Source organism: Aulonocara sp. 'chitande type north' Nkhata Bay, linkage group LG3, assembly GCF_057382095.1.
Source record: "Aulonocara sp. 'chitande type north' Nkhata Bay isolate Kocher_YH1m ecotype deep benthic linkage group LG3, A_spYH_male_GT1.1, whole genome shotgun sequence".
Classification (NCBI taxonomy): Eukaryota; Metazoa; Chordata; class Actinopteri; order Cichliformes; family Cichlidae; genus Aulonocara; species Aulonocara sp. 'chitande type north' Nkhata Bay.
In genome coordinates, this window is record NC_141346.1 from 25490341 (window position 1) to 25513910 (window position 23570).

Below are 23570 nucleotides of genomic sequence, written 5' to 3' on the forward strand. Positions count from 1 at the left end.
CCAGAACAAGAGAGTCTAAAGCAGGGTGAGGAGAGGAGCAGCAGAGAGGCTTTTGTGAACATCACACTGGACTTCCTGAGGAAAATGAAGCACGATGAACTTGCTGACCTTATAAAGACCAGTAAGAGGATTTCTGAGTTTTTAAGAAGCTGGCTAAATTTGATTATTTAAAAAAAAAAAAAAATACAAGTGATAGACTAACGTGTAATCAAAATATGCATTTGATTTTTCCATGAATGATTATTTTTATCCATTGTTTATTTTAGAAACTTTCATTAAGGACGCCCATTGGAGCCAGGTTGAACTCAACCCAACCCTTCTGAATCAGATCTACACAGAGCTCTACATCACAGAGGGAGGGACTGCAGAGGTCAATGATGAACATGAGGTCAGACAGATTGAAACAGCATCCTGGAAACCAGACAGAGAAGAAACAACAATCAGACAAGAAGACATCTTTAAAGCCAAAGACAAAGAGACCAGAGACAAACCAATCAGAACAGTGCTGACAAAGGGAGTGGCTGGCATTGGGAAAACAGTCTGTACACAGAAATACACCCTGGACTGGGCTGAAGACAAAGCCGACCAAGACATCGAGTTCATATTTCCATTCACTTTCAGAGAGCTGAATGTGCTGAAAGAGGAAAAGTTCAGCCTGGTGGAACTTGTTCATCACTTCTTTATTGAAACCAAAGAAGCAGGAATCTGCAGCTTTGATAAATTCCGGGTTGTGTTCATCTTTGATGGTCTGGATGAGTGTCGACTTCCTCTGGACTTCCACAAAACTAAAATCCTATCTGACCCTAGAAAGCCCACCTCAGTGGATGTGCTGCTGAAAAACCTCATCAGAGGGAAACTGCTTCCCTCTGCTCGCCTCTGGATAACCACACGGCCTGCAGCAGCCAATCAGATCCCTGCTGACTGTGTTGACATGGTGACAAAGGTCAGAGGGTTCACTGACCCACAGAAGGAGGAGTACTTCAAGAAGAGATTCAGAGATAAGATGCAGGCCAAGAAGATCATCTCCCACATCAAGACATCACGAAGCCTCCACATCATGTGCCACATCCCAGTCTTCTGCTGGATCACTGCTACAGTTCTGGAGGATGTGCTGAAAACCAGAGAGGGAGGACAGCTACCCAAGACCCTGACTGAGATGTACATCCACTTCCTGGTGGTTCAAGCCAAATTGAATAAAGTCAAGTATGATGGAGGAGCTGAGACAGATCCACACTGGAGTCCAGAGAGCAGGAAGATGATTGAGTCTCTGGGAAAACTGGCTTTTGATCAGCTGCAGAAAGGAAACCTGATCTTCTATGAATCAGACCTGACAGAGTGTGACATCGACATCAGAGCAGCCTCAGTGTACTCAGGAGTGTTCACACAGATCTTTAAAGAGGAGAGAGGACTGTACCGGGACAGGGTGTTCTGCTTCATCCATCTGAGTGTTCAGGAGTTTCTGGCTGCTCTTCATGTCCATCTGACCTTCATCAACTCTGGAGTCAATCTGCTGGAAGAGGAACAAACAATCTCAAAGTGGCGTAATTCCCATAACAAACCAAATCTACAATCTCTCCACCAGAGTGCTGTGAACAAGGCCTTGCAGAGTCCAAATGGGCACCTGGACTTGTTCCTCCGCTTCCTCCTGGGTCTTTCACCACATACCAGTCAGAGTCTCCTACAAGGCCTGCTGCCACAGACAGGTAGCTCACAGACCAATCAGGAAACAGTCCAGTTCATCAAGAAGAAGCTCAGTAAAAATCTATCTACAGATAAGAGCATCAATCTGCTCCACTGTCTGAATGAACTGAATGATCGTTCTCTAGTGGAGGAGATCCAACAGTCCCTGAGTTCAGGAAGTCTCTCCACAGATAAAGTGTCTCCTGCTCAGTGGTCAGCTCTGGTCTTCATCTTACTGTCATCCCAAGAAGATCTGGATGTGTTTGACCTGAAGAAATACTCTGCTTCAGAGGAGGCTCTTCTGAGGCTGCTGCCAGTGGCCAAAGCCTCCAAGAAAGCTCTGTGAGTAAATATCTTGCCTATACTTTCATTTCTTTAAATGCTGATTCAAATTGACAACACACTAGGCCAAAACAATTAGAAATAGATAAAGTGATCAATTAATTAAAACACAAATGGTATATTAGGTTACACAAACTGTGGCTCTGTTCAGTGAAATGATTGTCAGCACTCAGTTGTGTCAAGTGCGTGAATGAAGTTCCCCCGTGCTTAGTGTTTTTATATTCATAGGGAAAAAAGAATTTAGTCTTAAAGATTCATGAATATCTTTAAAAATAATGGTGGTGGCTGGCAAGCTGCAAATACCTTACTGGTAGTGAAATTGATTACACTTCGAGAAGGTACAGCAAAAGATGTACTTTGTATGGCATCTGAAGACATTCAACCAGCCAAAGTCACCTATAGTGCACTCCTACTCTTCCGTCACTCTATCTTCAACTCTTCCTGACTAAGTGTTATCGTGCTATCACTGCCAAGAATATGGACACTTTGCACCCTGTGAATTATTCTGCTGAGAAGGTGATTAGGTTCAGTCCACCTTCCCTTCAAGACCTGAGCACCCCCAAGATTCAAGAAATGTATCAGTATATACACTGCAAAACACAAGTGGTTACACATAGCAATGAAATTCTTACTTTTTGAGTTCCCTTCACACATCTAAATAAACAGCTAACTAAAATAAGGAATAAACTTAACTCTGAGCTAGAGATGGGCGATAGAACGATAACGATATGTATCGCGATATAACTTTTACTCGATAGAGAAATTAAGCTATCGCGATAGACCTTGCCGCTCTTGTCCTCTTAAAAAAAGAAAAAAAAAAAAAAAAAGGTCAGCCAATCCAAATTAAGTAGCGCAGAGCCGAACCAATCACAGCCGCAGCGTCACGTCGCGTGACTTGTTACGTACAGCACAAGTGCCAAGCCACACGTGTGTTTGTTTGGGAAGCAGCCAGCGGGTAATGGAGCCAGCGGGTAATGGAGGAAATGAGTGTGCCGACTAGAAAAATCAACCGAGCGTGACCGAAGAGAAAACAGACGATGGTTCCAATGCCGGAGAGATTGTCGAACGGAAGAGCCAAAGAAGTTCCGTAGTGTGAAGGTATTTCGGCTATTTCAAGTCTGACAAAAAACAGAGTAGCGTGCACTGTAAATTGTGCCGAAAGCAAGTCTGGAAATACAATAAACTGGTGCATGCGTCACACTGTGCGCCACGTTATTGTTTCGGTGAAATGAATTTCTACAATACTTGTAGTTAATTCTACTCTCTGCAGTGTTTAAATGCTTACATATACACACAGTTACTGTCCGTCCACACATACGACTCTGTTCTGCTTCTATGCCCCAGCTTTGTTTACTTTTTCCCACCGAGGCTTCTAGACTTCTGATTGGCCAACATTTCTGCACGGTTAGGAATATATCGCCACCTGCTGCTTTGGCATGTTCATAGCAGCGTTTTCCTTCATCTCTGCCTTTATGTGTGAACGGGATTATTTTTTAAAACGAAAACGGAAAATCTCCGTTTTCAAAAATACCCGTGTACGTGTGGACGTAGCCTCAGTCTCTGACTGGAAGCGCTAATTCGTCATTCGGCTTTTGTCAGACTAAAGTAACTGTTAAAACTGTTTGAAAAGCTCAGCTATACAACAAGGAGAGATTGAGAATTTCCTTTTAGTTCTCAGTTTATTTGATATTGACAAAAGTTAGTCAGTTTTGTCTGTTCTTCTGTAAAACAAATTAAGATTTATTTTTAGAATTAATATTTTGTTTCTAAGTGGAATTGACAGTTTAGTCTGTTTCGTTTGTTCTATTTTGAAACTTAAACGCTTTAGCGGCTGCCTTTTGTGTAGTTTGCAATATTTGCCTTTATTTATCTGAAAAAGTCTCATGCTCCTTAAGTACATCTACCCTGTTGAACTTATTATGGGAAATAAATATTTAAATAAAAACAAGCTGCTGATTATTTCACATTTTACTTGTGAGCAACGGCACATTTAAATCTTACAAATATAGTTATTTGGCTTATATCGTGATAGATATTGTTATCGCCTGAAATGGAAAAAAACATATCGTGATATGAAAAAATCTCATATCGCCCAGCTCTACTCTGAGCATAGAAAATATTAAAGTTAAACAAGTGCTTATGTAGCACTTGTAGCTTATGTAGCTTATGCATGGGTGTAGTCAGAATTTAAAGTGTAAGACTGTCACAGTGGTAAGATATTCAGTATATGCAATATTAGGTCTGCTCAATTAATCGAATTTTAATCACGATTACGATCTGGGCTTTCAACGATCATTAAAAATGACTGAGCCGATTATTAGCCCCTCCCTCATTTATCCGCGACACCTTAAAGGCCGGTCCGTGAAAATATTGTCGGGCATAAACCGGTCCGTGGCGCAAAAAAGGTTGGAGACCGCTGATTAAGAGGACCCGAGGGAAGCTCGGAAAGCTAAGCAGAAGTTATTTGGAGAGTGACTGATGTTGGTTGAAAAGAGAGTTTAAAAAAAAAAACAACTTCAGTGGTGTTGCACACCATTTTATATTATTTTTTTAAAGTCATTGTTAACCCTTTAAAGCCGGTCAGAGCAGCACGCTCCGTTTTGCGTAACTATTTTTAAATCCCTGTAGAACCTGAACCGCGTAAGCTAGCGCAATAATTTGTTTTGCATATGAAACCGGAGGAGTTGTACTTACATCTTATGCCATCAGCTTGTCCTCGGTCACGGTTTCGTTCCACATATAGCTTTGCAAAAATTGCATAAAAAGCGCTTGCAGGAACAAAAACATAATATTCCAGAAACACGCTTTGCCGTTCCTATCAGCTGTTCGTAACACTTCCCACAGTGAAATGATGCACCTGCTGTTTTCTTTGCAAATTTACGTCATAGGATTGTTTTTTGTTTTTCCTGCAGTATATAAAAATTGCTGTATCTCCAAAATAATACTATGAAGACACTCAAAATAGATTTCCTGTGGTGGGAAACTATTTTTTGCAACTTTATTGTATTTAAAGTTTTGAGGGATAAACCTCTTAAATTTCTCCAAGTAGAAATATATGTAAACAAAACAAAAGCGATTTTCAATTTTTTTTGTAGTTTATTGCACTTTTTTGCAATTTATGCAATTACTATGGACTTAATGCATACATATTATTAAAATATGGGCTATAACAGTTGTATTGATGTATAGCAACTTGAAATGCTCCCACAAATGGCACTACAGCATGTAAAAAAAAAATATAAGCTCTGGTGGACTTGGTTCTATAGTAGGTCTTAAAGGGTTAAATAAATATCGTCAAATAATCGTGATCTCAATTTCAGTGAAAATAATCGTGATTATCATTTTTGCCATAATCGAGCAGCCCTATGCAATATTAAACTTGTTTATATTGTATTAAGTTGTATTATATTGTATAAATGGCTTGTTGAAAAAAAAGCCATTTTAGCTCCTGCTGATCAAACCAAATTACTACTATTTAACACTAAAACGTTTGGCCCTTCATTTATTTAAATTTAGACAGAATAAATGTTGCTTTTACTAACAATCTTTAAATTTTAAGTTCTTAAATAAAATATGATGAGATATTCTGTTGTGTGTATGTTCAACAACTAAAGCGATTTACTTTGATTAAAAATATTGTCTTTCAGACTGGGCAGCTGTAACCTTTCAAACAGAAGTTGTGAAGCTCTGTCCTCACTGCTGTCCAGCTCCCAGTCCTCTACTCTGACAGAGCTGGACCTGAGCAACAATGACCTGCAGGATTCAGGCGTGAAGCTTCTTTCTGAAGGACTGAAGAGTCCACACTGTGCACTGGAAACTCTCAGGTGAGATCAAGCGTTTCATTCTTTTTCTGACAGAATTAACAAATTAGTAATAGGTTAAGAAAATAAATGGATGATGAAAAAGCTTTAATAACTGCTGATATTACACACCCCATTCATCTATTCTCTTCCACTTATCCTTGTCAGTGGGGGGATCCTTTCCCAGCCAGCTAGTGAGAGAGGCAGTGCGCACCCTGGACAGGTCACCAGCCTGACGCAGAACTAACACATAGAGACAGACAACCATTGGCATTCAAATTCACACCTATGGGCAATTTAGAATTAACAACTAACCTAACCCAACTAACTGCATGCCTTTGGACTGTGGGAGGAAGCCAGAGTACCTGGAGAGAACCCACACAAACATGGGGTTAACACGCAAACTTCACACAGTAAGGAATATTAACCAAAAATTCAGAAATAAAATGTCACAAAATTAATAGCTTGATTTATATTCCATTGAGGGAAACAAGTATTTGATCCCAAATCAAAACAGTTGGACTACCTATGCTATCCTACTAGGGTCCAGGTATCACCTCATGATACCAGAAGTAACCATAGCCAAAATGCAAAACTAGTGGGAAAAAAAAGACAGTCATAAAAGATGATGAAGGTTCGTGGTGGTGTCACTGACAAGGTCTTTAATGGACTGGATGCGACGCTCTAATTAAAAAGTGTTGCTTTCATTCATTTATTTGAACAGTATGCACAGATACAGCTTCTTAGAATTGCTACTGCCAAACATCTCTGTAGATAAAGTTCCATAGCACTCATGATACATGCTCAAACTTTAGACCGTAAAGGTTTTTTCTGAAAATCGGAGCTAGTTGAGCAGAAAATGTAAAAATAAACATTAGGTAATTTGAAATGAAATGACCCAGATGTGTATTATTATTATTATTATTATTATTATTATTATTATTTATTTTATTTTTTTTACTTTCTTTTTATTGTTTTTCTTTAAACATTATACAGGGGGGTAGGGGGGTAACAACAACAACAACAAAAAGATAAATACAACAGGTAGGATAACAAAAAACCCAAAAATTAAACATGTTGGATCTCCTTGTTTCTACAGTTTGATCATTTTTCATTATCAATGTGTTGGTCTTTATCCTGTTGGGTTTATGTACTCAGTCCATTTCTCCCACTTTTTATGGTATTGATCTTCCTGAGTCCTTATTCTTTAGGTCAATTGTTCCATAGTTTGTATTTCATCTATAATTTTGATCCATTCGTCCTGTGATGGTGGGTCTATCTTGTTCCATTTTCTTGTAATTGCCTTTTTACAGGCAGCAAGCATAATTTTCAATATGTATCTATCTTCTTTCATCACATTTCCCGTAATGACACCAAAGTATAATAATGTACAAGTCTTAGATACAGCATAACCCAGAATTTTACCTATAACTAAATGAACATCTTCCCAAAATTTTGTAATCTTGGGACAGAACCAGAACACATGGGAGTGATTCACATTTACCTCTCCAACCCCCTCCAACACGGTTGTGGTAATGAGGTATGTTTGTTCTTAATTTTGGGTGTTATAAAAAAAATTCTAATTACCGTATTTTCACAACCATAAGACGCACTGTACTAAAAGGCGCAGTCTCAGTTATGTGTGCCATTACTGTATTTAACACACACATAAGGCGCACTGGATTATAGGGCGCATACAAGTACCGTATGCGTATTTAAAAATAAAGCGGGAGCAAACCTGAGTTCGGTACCTTACTCACATTTCTATTACCGGTAATCGTCATCATCAACAACACACAAACATACAAGTGTGCGTATTTAAAAATAAAGCAGGAGCAAAACAAAGTTTGGTACTCACATTTTTATCATCAATGAAACCCATCGAAGTCCTCATCCTCTGTGTCTGAATTGAACAGCTGCGCTAAATCTCCATCAAACATGCCAGGTTCACTTTCTTCTAGAGATGGCACGATACCACTTTTTAATGTCCGATACCGATACCGATATCATAAATTTGGATATCTGCCGATACCGATATGACTCCGATATAGTGTTTTTTAATCAACAAAACTGTTTTTTTAAATATCTTGCTGCATTTTGTATAAGTTCATACTCAAGTTTAAAACAACAACTACACTAAAGCTATTCTGTTATACCTGTATGCAAGAAAAATATTTCATAGTTCAGCAATACTGATCAATCTAATAAACTTAAACCTACACCATCCTCCCTATTCTGGTATTTTAAAGAGTACTTAGCGTAAATATTAAGCAACCTAACTAATAGGGTTCCAACTCCCAGCAACAACAAAAATAAATAAATAAAAAATAGGGAACCACCCCTCACGCGCCACCTCATGATGCTTAATCGACGTAATCAACCTTAATTTGATGCAGTGTGAAAAAAAATGCACAGAAATCAATTATTTTTCAAGAAATATTAAATAGATTCAACATCTTTCTTTAACAAAATTGCAGACTGCACAGATGGTACCTTCCCAAAGGAAAAAGCACTATAGCTTACTAGGGAATATTAGACTTAACAGTTACTATAACAACAACAACAACAACCTTTATTTATAGAGCACATTAAAAGCCTTAGGCATACCAAAGTGCTTTACAAAAAAACAATAAAATAATACAGTTAAGAGCATTAATATCAAATATAATAAGAACAGCAGACAATGTTCACAGTAGAAAGCCACTAATAAAATGGACTGCAGCACATAGATTATAGCAGACCCAGTGCCGCATGATAGAGAACACCAAGAATGAAGGAATAGTAAGAAGTTAATGCAATAGGTCGCAGTTAACAGTCAGCATTTAACGGGTAGAGAAGGCAAGTTCAAAAAGATAAGTTTTAAGGCGTGCTTTAAAAGAAAAAATAGAATCAGACTCCCGGATGCCAATCGGGAGGCTGTTCCATAACTCAGGTGCAGCAAAGGCAAACGATCGATCGCCTCTAGATTTCAACCGAGATCTGGGCTGAACTAACAATAACTGCGAGGATGACCTTAAAGCCCTGGTAGGGACATAAGGGTTTAAAAGTTCCTTAAGATAGGTTGGTGCAGTATTATTGATAATTTTAAAAGTAAACAGCAAAATTTTAAATTGAATACGGTATTTGATAGGCAGCCAATGCAGCTCAGCAAGAACAGGAGTAGTATGGTCAAACTTCTTGGTTTTAGTTAGAATACGTGCCGCAGCATTCTGAACTGTCTGTAATCTATGTAGAAGGGTAACATGGAGACCAGAATAGAGTGAGTTACAGTAATCTAGTCTTGACGTTACAAAAGCATGAATGAGCTTTTCTAAGTCATTATACGGGATATAGTGTCTGGCCCTGGAGATGAGACGAAGCTGATAAAAACTAGATCTGACAACAGCAGACACCTGTTTATCAAGTTTAAAGGAGCTGTCAAACAAGACACCCAGATTCCTGACAGTATCAGAGAAAGAACTAGTAAGAAAGCCAAAGGCATCTTGAAGTTTGGCGCGAAGGGCATTACTGCCAAAAATCATGATTTCAGTCTTTTTTTCATTGAGAATAAGAGTATTTGCCAACAGCCATTTCTTGACCTCACTCATGCACTCACGAAAGTTATTTAAAGATAAAGCGAGATCATCATGTAACTCAAAATAAATCTGGATGTCATCCGCATAATAGTGAAAAGCAATGTGGTATTTCTCAAAGATAGCGCTTAAAGGAAGCATATACAGTGAGAAAAGGGTCGGGCCTAACACAGAACCCTGGGGGACACCACAGCAAACAGGTACAGGGGAAGAGGAAGATGAGGCCAGATGTACCGAAGAAAGCCGATTGGAGAGGTAAGATTTGAACCAGTCCAAGATTTGAACCTGTACTATATACAGTAATGGACTTCTATACATTTTTACATCAGATTAAAACTTTGGGTGTAAGATTCAGATAATTATTTATTAAAAGCTAGACATTTTAAATGAGAATAAGAAAGAAAAGTCTGTCTTTGTGCCCCCTTTTCCCCTGTTCATGCCCTATCGGCCCCCCTGGCTAAACTTTGCTAGATCCGCCCCTGCACAGTTACCAGCGTCAGCTACGTAGAAAAAGATCCTCGAGTAGAAAGTAATATTAAATAAATTCTAACAACAGCTTATCAAGCTTAAACGTTCTGCTGTTGTTCAGCCGCTGGTTTCCTCTTTCTGGTGCAAAGTGGGCCAAAAGCAAACAAGAGACACGGACTCGCGACAGAAAAGCCGATCAGCTGATCGTTAAGCAGTTTCATGATTGAAGTAGCAGCAAGAAGAGGCAGTCGCTCCATATATCGCTTGTTAAGCTTAACGCAGAAATGCTTTACAAACATTCAGAGGTGGACTTACACACTTGCTTTACTTCTCTCGGGGATAACTTTGTCGGAGATGAAATGCCAGGTTGCTAGTGAAGCTCCACATGCTATCCAGACCAAGACCACCGACAGGTCCCGCATGCAGCAGCTGCTCTATCACGTGATGCATACTGCTCCGACGTGCTAACGTTCTGAGGCGAGTTACGGCGTGTTGCAAGTTTTGTGAGGTGCTTTCGTGATATTTAATGGATCGGATTACATTTTTTATTTTTCTCACAGATTAAGAGCGATGGTGATGCGTGGAAAAAAACCACCTGGTCTCCTTACATACACCTCCCTCAGCCACTCTTTCATCATTTCCTCATCCATCCAGCCCTTTTCATTTGCCTTAATGATGATTCCTGCTGGAAACTTCTCTTTAGGCAAAGTCTTTCGCTTAAAAATCACCATAGGCGGCAGTTTCTGTCCATTAGCCAAGCACAACAGTAAAAGAAGACTTTTCATACCCCGTTGTGCGTATCGCTACCGTGCTGGTCCCCTTCTTCTCCACAGTGTGACTCACCGGGATGTCAAAAGTGAGCGGGACCTCGTCCATGTTTGTGATGTGGCTGGGCTGGATGTTTTTGTCGCCGATGTGTTTGCTGCAGTAGGAGCGGAAGATGGCCAGCTTTTCCTTATAATCCGCTGGAAGTTGCTGCGCTACCGTAGTCCTGGTCCGGATGGAAAAATGGCACCGTTTCATAAAACGAAAGCACCAAGACGGACCTCCTTGGAAATGTTCAATGTTCATCTCTTCAGCTAGTGAAACTGCTTTTAGCCGAATGGTGACCGTCGAAACGCTTCTCCCGCTTGTTCTTTGCTCGATGATCCACCGCTCGAGTCTTTCCTCCAACTCGGGCCACCTCGCCTTATGTCCGCGGAAACTCAGCTGCGTTTTCTTGACCTGCCGGAGCTTGTTTTCTAGCTTCCTCCATTTGCAAACCATCAATTCGTTAATCTTAAATTCTCTCGCCGCTGCTCGATTTCCATGTTCCTCCGCGTAGCTGATGGCCTTCAGTTTAAACTGTGCTTCGTAAGCGTGTCTCTTTGCCATTTTCAGGGTTGTTAAAACAACGATGTCCTGCATAACGCACATACCTGTTCTTTTATACAGGTATGTGCGATAAAGTCAACGCACACACTTCACCCTTTAGCGTTCTCATGGTGTTCTCTACTACGTCCTCATTACAACACACAGGGCGCACTGCGCTATAGGGCGCGCCGTACTTTTTGAAGAAAATCTAAGACTTAAGTGCGCCTTATGGTCGTGAAAATACATTACATTTTTCCAGCAGTGCAGTCTCCAGGCACGTGATGATGTTGTTGACTGCTGAAACCTATTTTCCAGGTTTGTGACCATTCCTCATCAGATATGTTCACTCCCAATTCTCTCTGCCACTTCAGTTTTTTCATATGTTGTTGTACACCCTCTTGCCTCCATTATATGCTTTTAAATTGTAGAGATTATTCTATTTTTTTTTTTTTTGTTTTGTAAACTTCAGTTATGGTTTTAATTATCGAATTTTTATCCAGATCTACACTATATTTTACTTCTTTATTTAAAAAAGTCCCTAATCTGTAAATATCTGTAGTGATCTTGATTACTTAGGTCATATTTTTGTTTAATCTCCTGGAAACTCATAAAATTCCCATCTTTAATTAGTGTACACATCGCTGTTAATCCAGTAGGAATCCACTGTTTAAATCTTTGGTCCATAGAACCGGGTGTAAAACCCTTATCATAGGCTATCCATCGGATTAATCCAAGCTCTTTTTCTAGTTTGTATTTTCGTATCAGGTTAAACCATATTTTAAGCGTAAACTGAGTGACTGAATTCAGCTGTTTAATTACTCTCATTGTTTCTTTTCTGTCTCCTATAAGGCTTTGAATTTCTCTTCCTTCTACTGATTTTTCTAAATTCTTCCATTTGGCTTCATAATCATTGTCACACCAACAAATGATGTACCTGATTTGTGCAGCATAAAAGTATGCCCCAAGATTTGGGAGTGCCAACCCCCCCTTATCCTTTCTTATCTGTAATGTTTCAAATTTAATTCTCGGTCTATGACCATTCCATATAAACTTGGATATAATTTTGTCCCATAATCTAAATTGTTTTTCAGGTATATCAACGGGTAGTGACTGAAAAAAGTAGAGAAGTCGGGGTAAGACACATACTTTTATCGTCTCTATTCGAGCGCCAATATCTGATGGAAGAGTAGCCCACCTATCCAAATCACTCTTAATTTCCTTATCTAAGTTAACGTAGTTAAGTTTATATAAGTCCTCAACATTTTGTGATAAGGTTACCCCAAGATATTTCATTTTTGTTGCTCTCCAATTCAAATTATATTTTTGTTTTATGGTTTTGGATGGGAGATAGTTGAACGTTAAAATCTGAGTTTTTTCAAGTTAAGCTTGTATCCTGAATAAAAACCAAATATCTCGAGTTGCTTAATTAATATGGGAATACATATGTCGGGATCCTCTAAAAAACAGATCACATCATCTGCAAAAAGTCCTATAATATGTTCCTCATCCCCCACCACTATTCCTTTAAGATTTCTATTTTGCCTAATTGCTTGTGCAAGGGGTTCTATAAAGATTGTGTATTATTAAACAAGTTCACACAAGTGGCGTTATCAGGTGTGAATGGTCGCTTTTCTTTTCAAAGCTAGAATGAACTTCATGGATGTAAAAGTTGGATAACATTGTATCTCCACTAAAATAAATAAATAAATTGTGAATGTCTTTAATGAAGTTTTTTGTGTGTCTGCAGTCTGTCAGGCTGTCTGATCACAGAGGAAGGCTTTACTTCTCTGGCCTCAGCTCTGAGTTTCAACCCCTTTATGAAAGTGTACTGCAGTAACCTTTATAAGAGCAGTGATAAATGTAATTTCTTTCTTTCACTATTTGGGTAGATCTCTTTGTAATTATGCAGTAAGTTTTAAAAAATTATTTTTCTTTAAGAAAGTACCTTTCTTAAAGAAAAATAATTTCTTCATCACACCTTTCTGCTTCAGACAGGTGTGATGAAGAAAGGGCTGCATAAGAAATATAATACGCTTCCTAAACATGACAAATCCCAACAAATTACAGCTTTGGTTAACCACCTGAATAGATATATCAGAGAGAAAGAAGCTGGGAAAATAAACCAGCTGTTCTTGTCTGAACCATCCAAGGTGGCAGGAGATATTTATGAGAACAATCCCATCAAGACTGGAGATTGTTCAATACTGAAAAACCATATGAAGGACCAGTGTAACACATAACAACATAATGACAATATAATACTCACAAATGACAGGGATTGGGCAGGAAGTCATATAATGTTCCAACACATCTTTACTCACAATATTTTATTGAGTGATTGTGGATACAGTTTACAAAAAAGTAAAGAAAAGGGAAACACAAAAATTGTTTACATTGAATACAAAACAGAACTTCTCATGTTAGAACATAGGTTAAACAAACATTTACAAAAAACCCACAACCCAGGAGGGATGCTTGATACAAACATAAACCTTCCTTACAGGAGTTAGCAGCAACACCACTGAGCTTTACATTCCCATAAACACAGACACACATCAAACATCTATGGAAGAAGAAAATCTGTTAGTCAGCAGGAATGTTCTTAAATTGAAGGTTAGAGAAGTTTCCAGAAACAGACCCCAGAATTTATCAAATGTGCCCTTTTGGTTCTGGGTGGAGCAGTGGATCTTTTCAAGACTGAGACACGACATGAGGTCAGCAAGCCACTGAACATGGGTGGGTGGGGCAGCAGCCTTCCACCTCATCAAAATGGCACGCCTAGCCAGGAGATAACCAAAGGACAGCACCCGATGTTTTGCCCCAGTAATATACTTATCGATCCTGACCCACTGTACCAAAGAGAGCAAGTAGGGGGTTGAGAGTCAGGTTTCAGGCTGGTAGCCTTGTTCAGAGTGCAAAAAAATCTCCTTTCAAAAATTTGCCTAAGGCAGGGCAGGTCCAAAACATGTGGGCAAGATTGGCATCATCAGACCCACACCTGTAACAGTGAGGGTCTTAGCTAGGATAAATCTTATCTAAATTGGATTTAGATAATTGGGCCCTATGGACTACTTTCAATTGTAATAGGGAGTGGCGAGTGCAGAGTGGCGTGGTTTTTACCAGAATAAGGACTGAATCCCAAACGTCATCTGACATAGATATACGCAACTCCTCCCATGTGGATTTTAAGCCTTCAAGGGGAGCTGAGGTTACACTGCACAGTTTGTTATAGATGCGGGAGATTATAAATTTGCCTGATAGTTGCAAACTAAGGAGTTCGTCCAGTAAGTTAGCAGCTGGAGGTTCTGGAAAATTGGAGAGGTGGGATTGCAAAAAAAATATCTGAGTTGTAAATATCTAAAAAAGTGAGCTTTGGGAAGAGTGTAGTTTGCTGACAGCTGATCAAATGATGCTAGTTTATTGTGTATAAAGAGATCTTTAAAGTAAATTATACCTGCTCTAAACCAGACCTTAAAACCAAGTTGTCTAAAGTCGGAGGGAGGAATAGGTGATTTGATAGGATGGGACTTTGAAGTGAAAAAAGGTTTCAATGGATAAAGGGAGAGAAGAACCCAGAAATGAAGCAAGAGAAATACCCTGAGTTGAGTCTAACTCCATTGCCAGCCAAGTGGTGTGGTCCACACCCTCTCCAGACTTTAACCAGTAGGTCAGGGAGCGAGTATTGGCAGCCCAATAGTAAAAGCTAAAGTTGGGGAGTGCCAGACCCTCTTCAATCTTAGGTTTCTGTAAATGCACGTTAGCTACTTGAGGCCGTTTACCCTTCCAAATGTAGGAGGAAATGTTAGAATTAAGGGTTGTAGAGAAAGACTTGGGGATAAAGATTGAAATAAGATTAAAATAAACCTAGGAAGGATATTCATTTTAATTGAATTAATTCATCCGACCAGAGTTGTGTTCAGGGATGACCACTGTAGTAGGATTTGTTTGAGATTCTTCAGTAGTGTAAAAAAGTTGGCTTTGAGAAGTTGTTTATACTTTCTTGTAATTTTAATACTCAAGTAGGTAAACTACTCTTTGACCAGTTTAAAAGGGAAACCAGACAAATCTATTTGAAATGCTTCTTCATTTAGTGGACAAAGTTCACACTTGGACAGATTTAATCATGTGAGTAGTAACAGTGTAGACGGTAGGGAAGTATGTGGATTTGAAATATAAAGCAATAAATCGTCAGCATAGAGAGAGACTTTATGTTCAGTTTGACCTCTTTGTATACTCTGAACACGTTTACTGCTTCAAAAAAAGCATTGCTAAGGGTTCAATAGCTAGATCAAATAACAATGGGCTAAGGTGGCAACCCTGTCATGTGCCTTCTTTAAGGAATAATTTTGATTTCTGGCTATTAGTGCAAACTGAAGCAACAGGAGACAAGTATAGGTACTTGATCCATGAGATGAAATTGGGACAAAAAACAAATCTTTCCAGCGCAGCAAATAAATAGTTCCATTCTAGACAGTCAAACGCTTGCTCTTCATCAAGGGAAAGAACACATTCTGGAGTGTCGCTGGATGGTGTGTACAGAATATTGAGAAGGCGACAAATGTTGATGTTTGTTAAATATCAACACTGATGGAAGACAACACACTGCTCAGTAGACCATTTCACACTTTATTCTGACCGGCGTTAAGAGCCTTTATTGTTCAGGGCTGTGTCCACTTAATACTACACTATATAATTATATGACACTTTATTTAATATAAAGCATAGCATTGAGGCACTTCAAATAATTTCATCTCAACATGTTGCATGACAGCTTGACAAAGTTCGTAGTCAGTTCTCATCCTGCATGGTGATGGAATGGAACCAACAGATCAGACAAAATGATCTGGTTGACATTCCTGCTGTCAGCATGCCAATTGCACGCTCCCTCATTGCTTGTGGCATTTTGCTGTGAGACAAAACTGCACATTCCAGGGTGGCCTTTTGTTGTGGGCAGTCTGAGGTACACCTGTGCACTACTCATGATGTCAGATCAGCATCCTGATGTGGCACACCTGTGAGGTGGGATGGATTATCTCAATATAGCAGATGTGCCCACTACCACACATTTGGACTGATTTGTGACCACTGTTTGGGAGGGATGGTTATATTGTGTATCTGGAATGAATTTTAGGTCTCTACGTCCATCCCATGGGGAATGGGAGCAGTAACAAAGGTGTTGCGTTTATATTTTTGTTGAGTGTATAAAAACACCTGCTTTTAAAAAATGATCCAATCACAGAAACATGAACTTCCATGTCAGATCAATATGTACGGCTCTGATGTCACGAATATCTCCTTGAACTCTAAATCAGTGTTTCCCAACCACTGTGCCGCAACACATAGGTGTGCCGTGAGAAATGATCAGGTGTGCTTAGTACTCTAAGCCAGTGGTCCCCAACCTTTTTTGCGCCACGGACCGGTTTATGCCCAACAATATTTTCAGGGACCGGCCTTTAAGGTGTCGCGGATAAATACAACAAAATAAAACTAGTACCGGTACTGAAAAAAAGAAGATTTATTCATAACACACGTGAAAAGACTCAGGAAAACTGAGTTAACGATAAAAACCCTGAAAACCATACATTTCACACCTGAGCCTCAACTCTCGCGGCCCGGTACCGGTCCGAGGCCCGGGGGTTGGGGACCGCTGCTCTAAGCCACCGGCTGAGTAACGGGTAGAACAATTACATTCTCTTCCACTAGAGGGCAGTACAACTATCTGATCTAATTGAATGGGTTCCCAACTGCCAGTAAAACAAAAGAAGAAATTACATAATAGTCATGCTGTGAGAAAACACGGTCCGTAACAACAATAGATAAATAGTTGAAAAGAAAAAGTAGTCAATGTGACCTCAGTCCTGGAGAAAATTCTGACCCAGATGATGGCCCTAGCATGAGTAGTGGTCAGAAGAAAGCAAAAAAGGTATACTGAGGACAAACCGAGCCAATTCCACTATACCTGGTGTGTGGGGGAAAATTACATATTTGTTTGGTGGTGTGCCGTGTGATATTTCTAATGTGAAATATGTGCCATATAAATAGTAAAAAAAAAAAAACACACACACACAAATGTGAAAGAGTTGGGCGGATTTTTAGAAAATGAAATTATTTTCGAGATTATTAATGATTCCACCTTTGCGTAATAAAGAGGAATGCTGTATCACTAGACAGCTGATCAGTTTGTTTCACTAACTCATCTACACAAGGCATTTTGTAGAGGGTACAGCAGCTGTGGCAGTTTTTCTTGAAACATTAAAACTGTAATCTGCACATTTCCAATTTCATCTCCAAATTTCCACTGTATTCTCCAAATGATCAGCAACAACTTTGTGTCTTAATGTGGCCCTAGTACTGTGTGGTAGACTCAACATGATAGATTTACAAACTGTGGGCTCTGCTCCAGCAGACTGGTCACAATCAAACAGAGACAGGACGACTGCTAAAACAGCTTTTACATTTCTCCTGTTAGGATGAGACACAACCAAAGTTCCTGTATTAAACTGTCTGTTCATAACTCACAACATTTTAAGCTGCCTGCATATCACTCACACTATTTCTATATTATAAGTCGGACGTCGAGCTGTCACACGTTCATTTAGCTTTCTTTTCTTGCGAAGAATAGTAGTTTAAATATCTCTTTAAAATAATAATATATAATCATTTATGGTACATATTATATAATAATACTAAATCAAGGCTGTTGTCTTGTGACTGTATAAAATAGATGTGATTTAATTCAAAGTGCAGATGTTCCAGATGTTTTCAGCATCTGGAACCCCTAACCCTAACCCCTAACAGCACAACTATTTTCTTTCTTTTCTGTCCACTGGGGTAGAAGGTGACCTGCAGAATCACCTCTTCCCCAGTTGGAGACTATTCTCACCCACACACTTTCACACCTCTCTGTGGTTCACACACACAGTGACTTCAGACACATTACACTGCGCACAATTTCACTTCTTTTCTTCCTTCAATGATCTACATATTACGTGCTGCCTGGTGAATACTTTGCAATATATTCCATCCCCTTTCAAGGCATACTTAGTACTTACTCAGTTTATTCCCCATCGTGGCTCAAGAGTTGGGAGTTCGTCTTGTAATCGGAAGGTTGCCGGTTCGAGCCCCGGCTTGGACAGTCTCGGTTGTTGAGTCCTTGGACAAGACACTTCACCCATTGCCTACTGGTGGTGGTCAGAGGGCCCGGTGGCGCCAGTGTCCGGCAGCCTCGCCTCTGTCAGTGCGCCCCAGCCATCACCAGTGTGTGAATGTGTGTGTGAATGGGTGGATGACTAAATGTGTAAAGCGCTTTGGGGTCCTTAGGGACTAGTAAAACATTTACACTTAACAAGACAACTTTCAGCCGCACACAGACCATGTCTGGCCCGCACTTGTTCACACACAAAATAGGCCTACGATCTCCCTTAAAGCAGAGTCACCAGTGAGAGCTCCATCCTCCTTACATACTGGTGCAAAAACCAAACACTTTACGTCCTCAGTGGCGGAAAAAAAAACCTGCTTTCAGTGGTGAAACCATCCTTAAACCTCCTTTAAAAACTGGCGGAGAAACCATACCTCCTTAAAAAAAATTTAAAAACTGGTGGGGAAATCAGGTAGCTTATCCAACTTAATCCTATCCAACTTAAAATAAAATAAATAAACAGCCTTCCTTGCAGCCTTTTATTCTCATGGTCACAGAAGGTTAAAACACTGCATGTGTGTGTGCATGTATGTGCGAGGATCTGTGCATGTGAGTGTATGTGTTTGTGTTTGGGGGTGCTTTTGTGTGACCTCCTGCCCACAAAAGTGTCATAAAGGCAGGAAGCTTACTAGACAAGAAAACAGAACCTTCACATAGGATGTCCCTATAATAAAACACTATAGCCTCCCCCACCAACAGACTGGCTGGGGAGGGTGTCACAAACAAAGGAATGTCTTTGATCAAACAATTTGAACGAAGACAATGACAACATTTAACAATTTGATTCCAACAACGGGGTTTACACATTAATCCAGTGACTTGTAAATAACTCATGAAAGAATAAAGTTATGTTGAAACCAAGCACACCATTGTTTTTCTTGTGACATTACCAATAAGTCTGATGTGTCACATGGCCCTCTTCCTATTGAAAAAACAAAAGTTGTATCCAAGATGGCCGACTTCTAAATGGCCACCATGGTCACCACCCATCTGATTTGATTTGATTTGATTTTATTGATTAGCATTCAAATATCTCAGTGAAGTCAGAACAAAGATCTACCACAAAGCAAGAAAGCATGAGACAAGGCTAATCAAAAGGTATTGGCTGAAGCATTTGCTTATTACGCCAACCCTTTTAACAAAAGATCTTTTTGCATGCAGCTCCTGTACACAGGGCTCGAAGCAAAGAAAAAAACAAAGCAAAAACAAAACAAACAAACAAACAAGAAAAAAAACAAAAAACTTTCCACCTTAGATAAGTAACTACATCAAAGCAAAAGAATCAAGAGTTTTGTTTTTTTTTTTTGCTCTTTTCATTCTTGATATATATAATTTTCTAATACTCTATTTTTAAACATATTTTTAAACAAGGAAAATGAACTACACCTTTTTAAATCACTGTCATAACTATTCCACAGGTTAACTCCTCTAACAGAAACACATCTCTGCTTTATATTTGTCCTTATCTTGTTTTTTTAAAGAAATCTGTTCCCCTTAAGTCATATTGACTCTCTGACTTTGAACAGCTTCTGAGTACTGGGGCAAAGCAAGTTATTTTGTGCTTTATACATTATCTGTACCATTTTATATTCAACTAAATCATAAAATTTCAGGGTATTCAGAGTAATAAACAAAATGTTAGTTGGTTCTATATAGTTTGATTGGTTTATAATTCTTATAGCTCTTTTTTGTAACTTGAAAATAGGAAGAGTGTTCGTTTTATATGCATTACCCCATATCTCCAGACAGTAAGTCATACATGGAAGCAACAGAGAACAATAAAGTGTGTATAATGATTTTTTGTTCAGGACATGCTTTGTTTTATAGAGAATAGCAATGGTTTTTGACATTTTGCATTGTGTTTTAGTCCAAGATGGCGCCAGTGTGTGTGGCTCGCCGTCTGGCTCTTCCTCTGTTGTGTTTGCTTATGTTGTTTTTTATTGCTAGAGTCAACTCTCTTTTAATGTACAATCGCCAAAAACTGTTGGACCTCCGAGTTGCCAGTGATCTTACCAATGCAACTTATAATGGACATAAGGCGTTACCTCCATTCCTGTCTGGGATACCAGCTAACCTTTGTCGGACCCTGGCCCCAGCCTCACGGCGAAAGCGTTTCAGACGCCGGGGCAAACGTAGCGGTCTACTCGTGAAACTTAAGGCGTACTTGGCGCGCTCTTCCCCGGCTCCGTGGAACGAACGTGGATCTGTACCTTGTCATGCCTTTTCTCCGTGCTCTCTGGAGCCCATCGATGCCTGGCTGGTGCCCGTTGTTGGCTCGGATCAGATGTCCCAGCCACGAAAGATTTCCCCTCATCTTCGTCGGCGTGGTGCGAACCTACAGAACCTACGGCCGCTGCGTCGGGTCTCGCTGTCAGCCACGAACACGCTGACCTCCACCAGGTTTGGATTGGTGAACACTAGATTGCTGAGTAATAAAACTTTTATTTTAAGGGATTTATTTATTCAATTCAATTCAATTCAATTTTATTTATATAGCGCCAAATCACAACAAAAGTCGCCTCAAGGCGCTTCATAGATACAGAGAAAAACCCAACAATCATATGACCCCCTATGAGCAAGCACTTTGGCGACAGTGGGAAGGAAAAACTCCCTTTTAACAGGAAGAAACCTCCGGCAGAACCAGGCTCAGGGAGGGGCGGCCATCTGCTGCGACCGGTTGGGGTGAGAGAAGGAAGACAGGATAAAGACATGCTGTGGAAGAGAGACAGAGGTTAATAACAGATATGATTCAATGCAGAGAGGTCTATTAATACATAGTGAGTGAGAAAGGTGACTGGAAAGGAAAAACTCAATGCATCATGGGAATCCCCCGGCAGCCTACATCTATTGCAGCATAACAAAGGGAGGATTCAGGGTCACCTGGTCCAGCCCTAACTATATGCTTTAGAAAAAAGGAAAGTTTTAAGCCTAATCTTAAAAGTAGAGATAGTGTCTGTCTCCCGAATCCAAACTGGAAGCTGGTTCCACAGAAGAGGGGCCTGAAAACTGAAGGCTCTCCCTCCCATTCTACTTTTAAATACTCTAGGAACAACAAGTAGGCCTGCAGAGCGAGAGCGGAGCGCTCTAATAGGGTGATATGGTACTACAAGGTCATTAAGATAAGATGGGGCCTGATTATTTAAGACCTTGTATGTGAGGAGCAGGATTTTGAATTCAATTCTGGATTTAACAGGAAGCCAATGAAGGGAAGCCAAAACAGGAGAAATATGCTCTCTCTTTCTAGTCCCTGTCAGGACTCTTGCTGCAGCATTTTGGATTAGCTGAAGGCTTTTCAGTGAGTTTTTTGGACATCCTGATAATAATGAATTACAGTAGTCCAGCCTGGAAGTAATAAATGCATGAACTAGTTTTTCAGCGTCACTCTGAGACAGGATATTTCTAATTTTAGAGATGTTGCGCAAATGGAAGAAAGCAGTCTTACATATTTGTTTAATATGTGCGTTGAAGGACATGTCCTGGTCAATTTATGACCCAAGGACTGGATTTCCTCTGTATAACTGAGACATGGTTGAGGGCCGGTGAGTCCAGCGCTTTCACAGATCTCTTACCTGATGGCTGCTGCTTTTTAAACTCTCCTCGAATATCAGGCAGAGGAGGAGGACTAGCGGTTGTTTTTAAGAAGCAGTATAAATGTAAACCACTGCCATTATCAACCTCACCTAGTAGCTTTGAACTGAGCATGTTTGAGCTAGGTCGCTCTCACACAGAGCTCTGTGCTGTGGTTTACAGACCCCCAAAATACAATAAGAACTTCTTAAATGACTTTTCTGATCTGTTGGCTGAAATTATGCCAAAATATGATCATGTCCTTATTATTGGGGACTTCAATATTCATGTGTGCTGCCCTGACAAGCCAATGGCAAAGGACTTTTTAAATCTTATTGACTCTTTTGATCTTGTGCAACCTGTGTTTGTGCCTACACAAAAATATGGGCACACGTTGGATCTTGTTTTAACTCACAATTTACCTGTCTCTAACTTAGAGGTTTGTGATGTTGTATGGTCAGACCATAGGCCTGTCTTGTTTGAGGTTTTCCTTCCTTGTACCAAAGTTAATCTTCCTCCTGTTGCTGCTAGGAGCTGTCGTATTTTTAACCCTTCCTCTGCTGGACAGTTCTCTATTGCTTTTAATCAGAACAGCGGCCTTCCTGATTTCATATGCAATGATACAGAAGAGCTGAGTACGTGGTTTTACTCTGTCTGCCAAACTGCTTTAGATTCAGTGGCCCCCTTTAAGCTTAGGTAAGTAAAAGCCAAATCTGAACCCTGGCTGAATGAAGACACCTGGGCTGCCAGAAGAAAGTGTAGGAGAGCTGAACGTAAATGGAAGAAGGATCAACTTCAGGTGTCATACCAAATGTTACAAGACTACTGGAATTCTTACCAGAAAACTGTAAAAGATGCTAAGAGGAAACATTTTGCTGCTATTATTCAGGCAAATTGTCGTAAGCCTCATGTCTTATTCAAGACTATTGACATGGTCCTTCACGCTCCACAGACTGCTGGTGTCGAGTCTTCTCAGGAAATTTGTGAAAACTTCCTACACTTTTTTATTGATAAAGTGCTATCTGTCAAAGCGCAGACTTCCCAGTCCGTTCTCGACCCTTCTACCCCTGTCCCTAGTTCTGCTGTCTTTGACAGGTTCGAGCCAGTTTCCTTGCTCTGCCTGCAGGAGTTGGTTGCTCACATGAAGCCCTCAGGCTCCCCTTATGATGCTCTCCCTCCTCGATTTTTCAAAGAGGTTTTTCTCACTATAGCATCAGCTGTACAATCCATTGTAAATAGTAGTTTGTCCTCTGGTGTTGTACCTGTCAATCTCAAACATGCGGTGATTCAGCCTCTACTCAAGAAACCTGCTCTTGATCCTGATATTATTGCAAATTACAGACCTATTTCCAAACTGCCTTTTATCTCAAAGATTCTTGAAAAGGTAGTTTACAAGCAATTAATGTCCTTCCTAGAAGAACACGGTATTTTAGAAGTTTTCCAATCTGGTTTTAAAGCTCTACATAGTACCGAATCTGCCCTTTTAAGAGTTTTTAATGATGTGTTTTTGGCAAATGACTCAGGTGACTGTGTTATTATTGTGCTGTTAGATTTAACTGCTGCTTTTGATACAGTGGATCATAATATTTT

General features: G+C 39.9%; 1 protein-coding gene across 1 annotated transcript; it reads left to right on the plus strand.

Annotated features, from left to right (window-relative positions):
* Window positions 1–931: 931 nt before the first annotated feature.
* LOC147334788 (NLR family CARD domain-containing protein 3-like) lies at window positions 932–6069 on the plus strand. The gene is made up of 3 exons (XM_086285996.1): window positions 932–2022; window positions 5670–5846; window positions 5991–6069. Exons 1-3 carry the CDS (start codon window positions 932–934, stop codon window positions 6067–6069), a joined length of 1347 nt encoding a protein of 448 aa, XP_086142122.1.
* Window positions 6070–23570: the final 17501 nt, after the last annotated feature.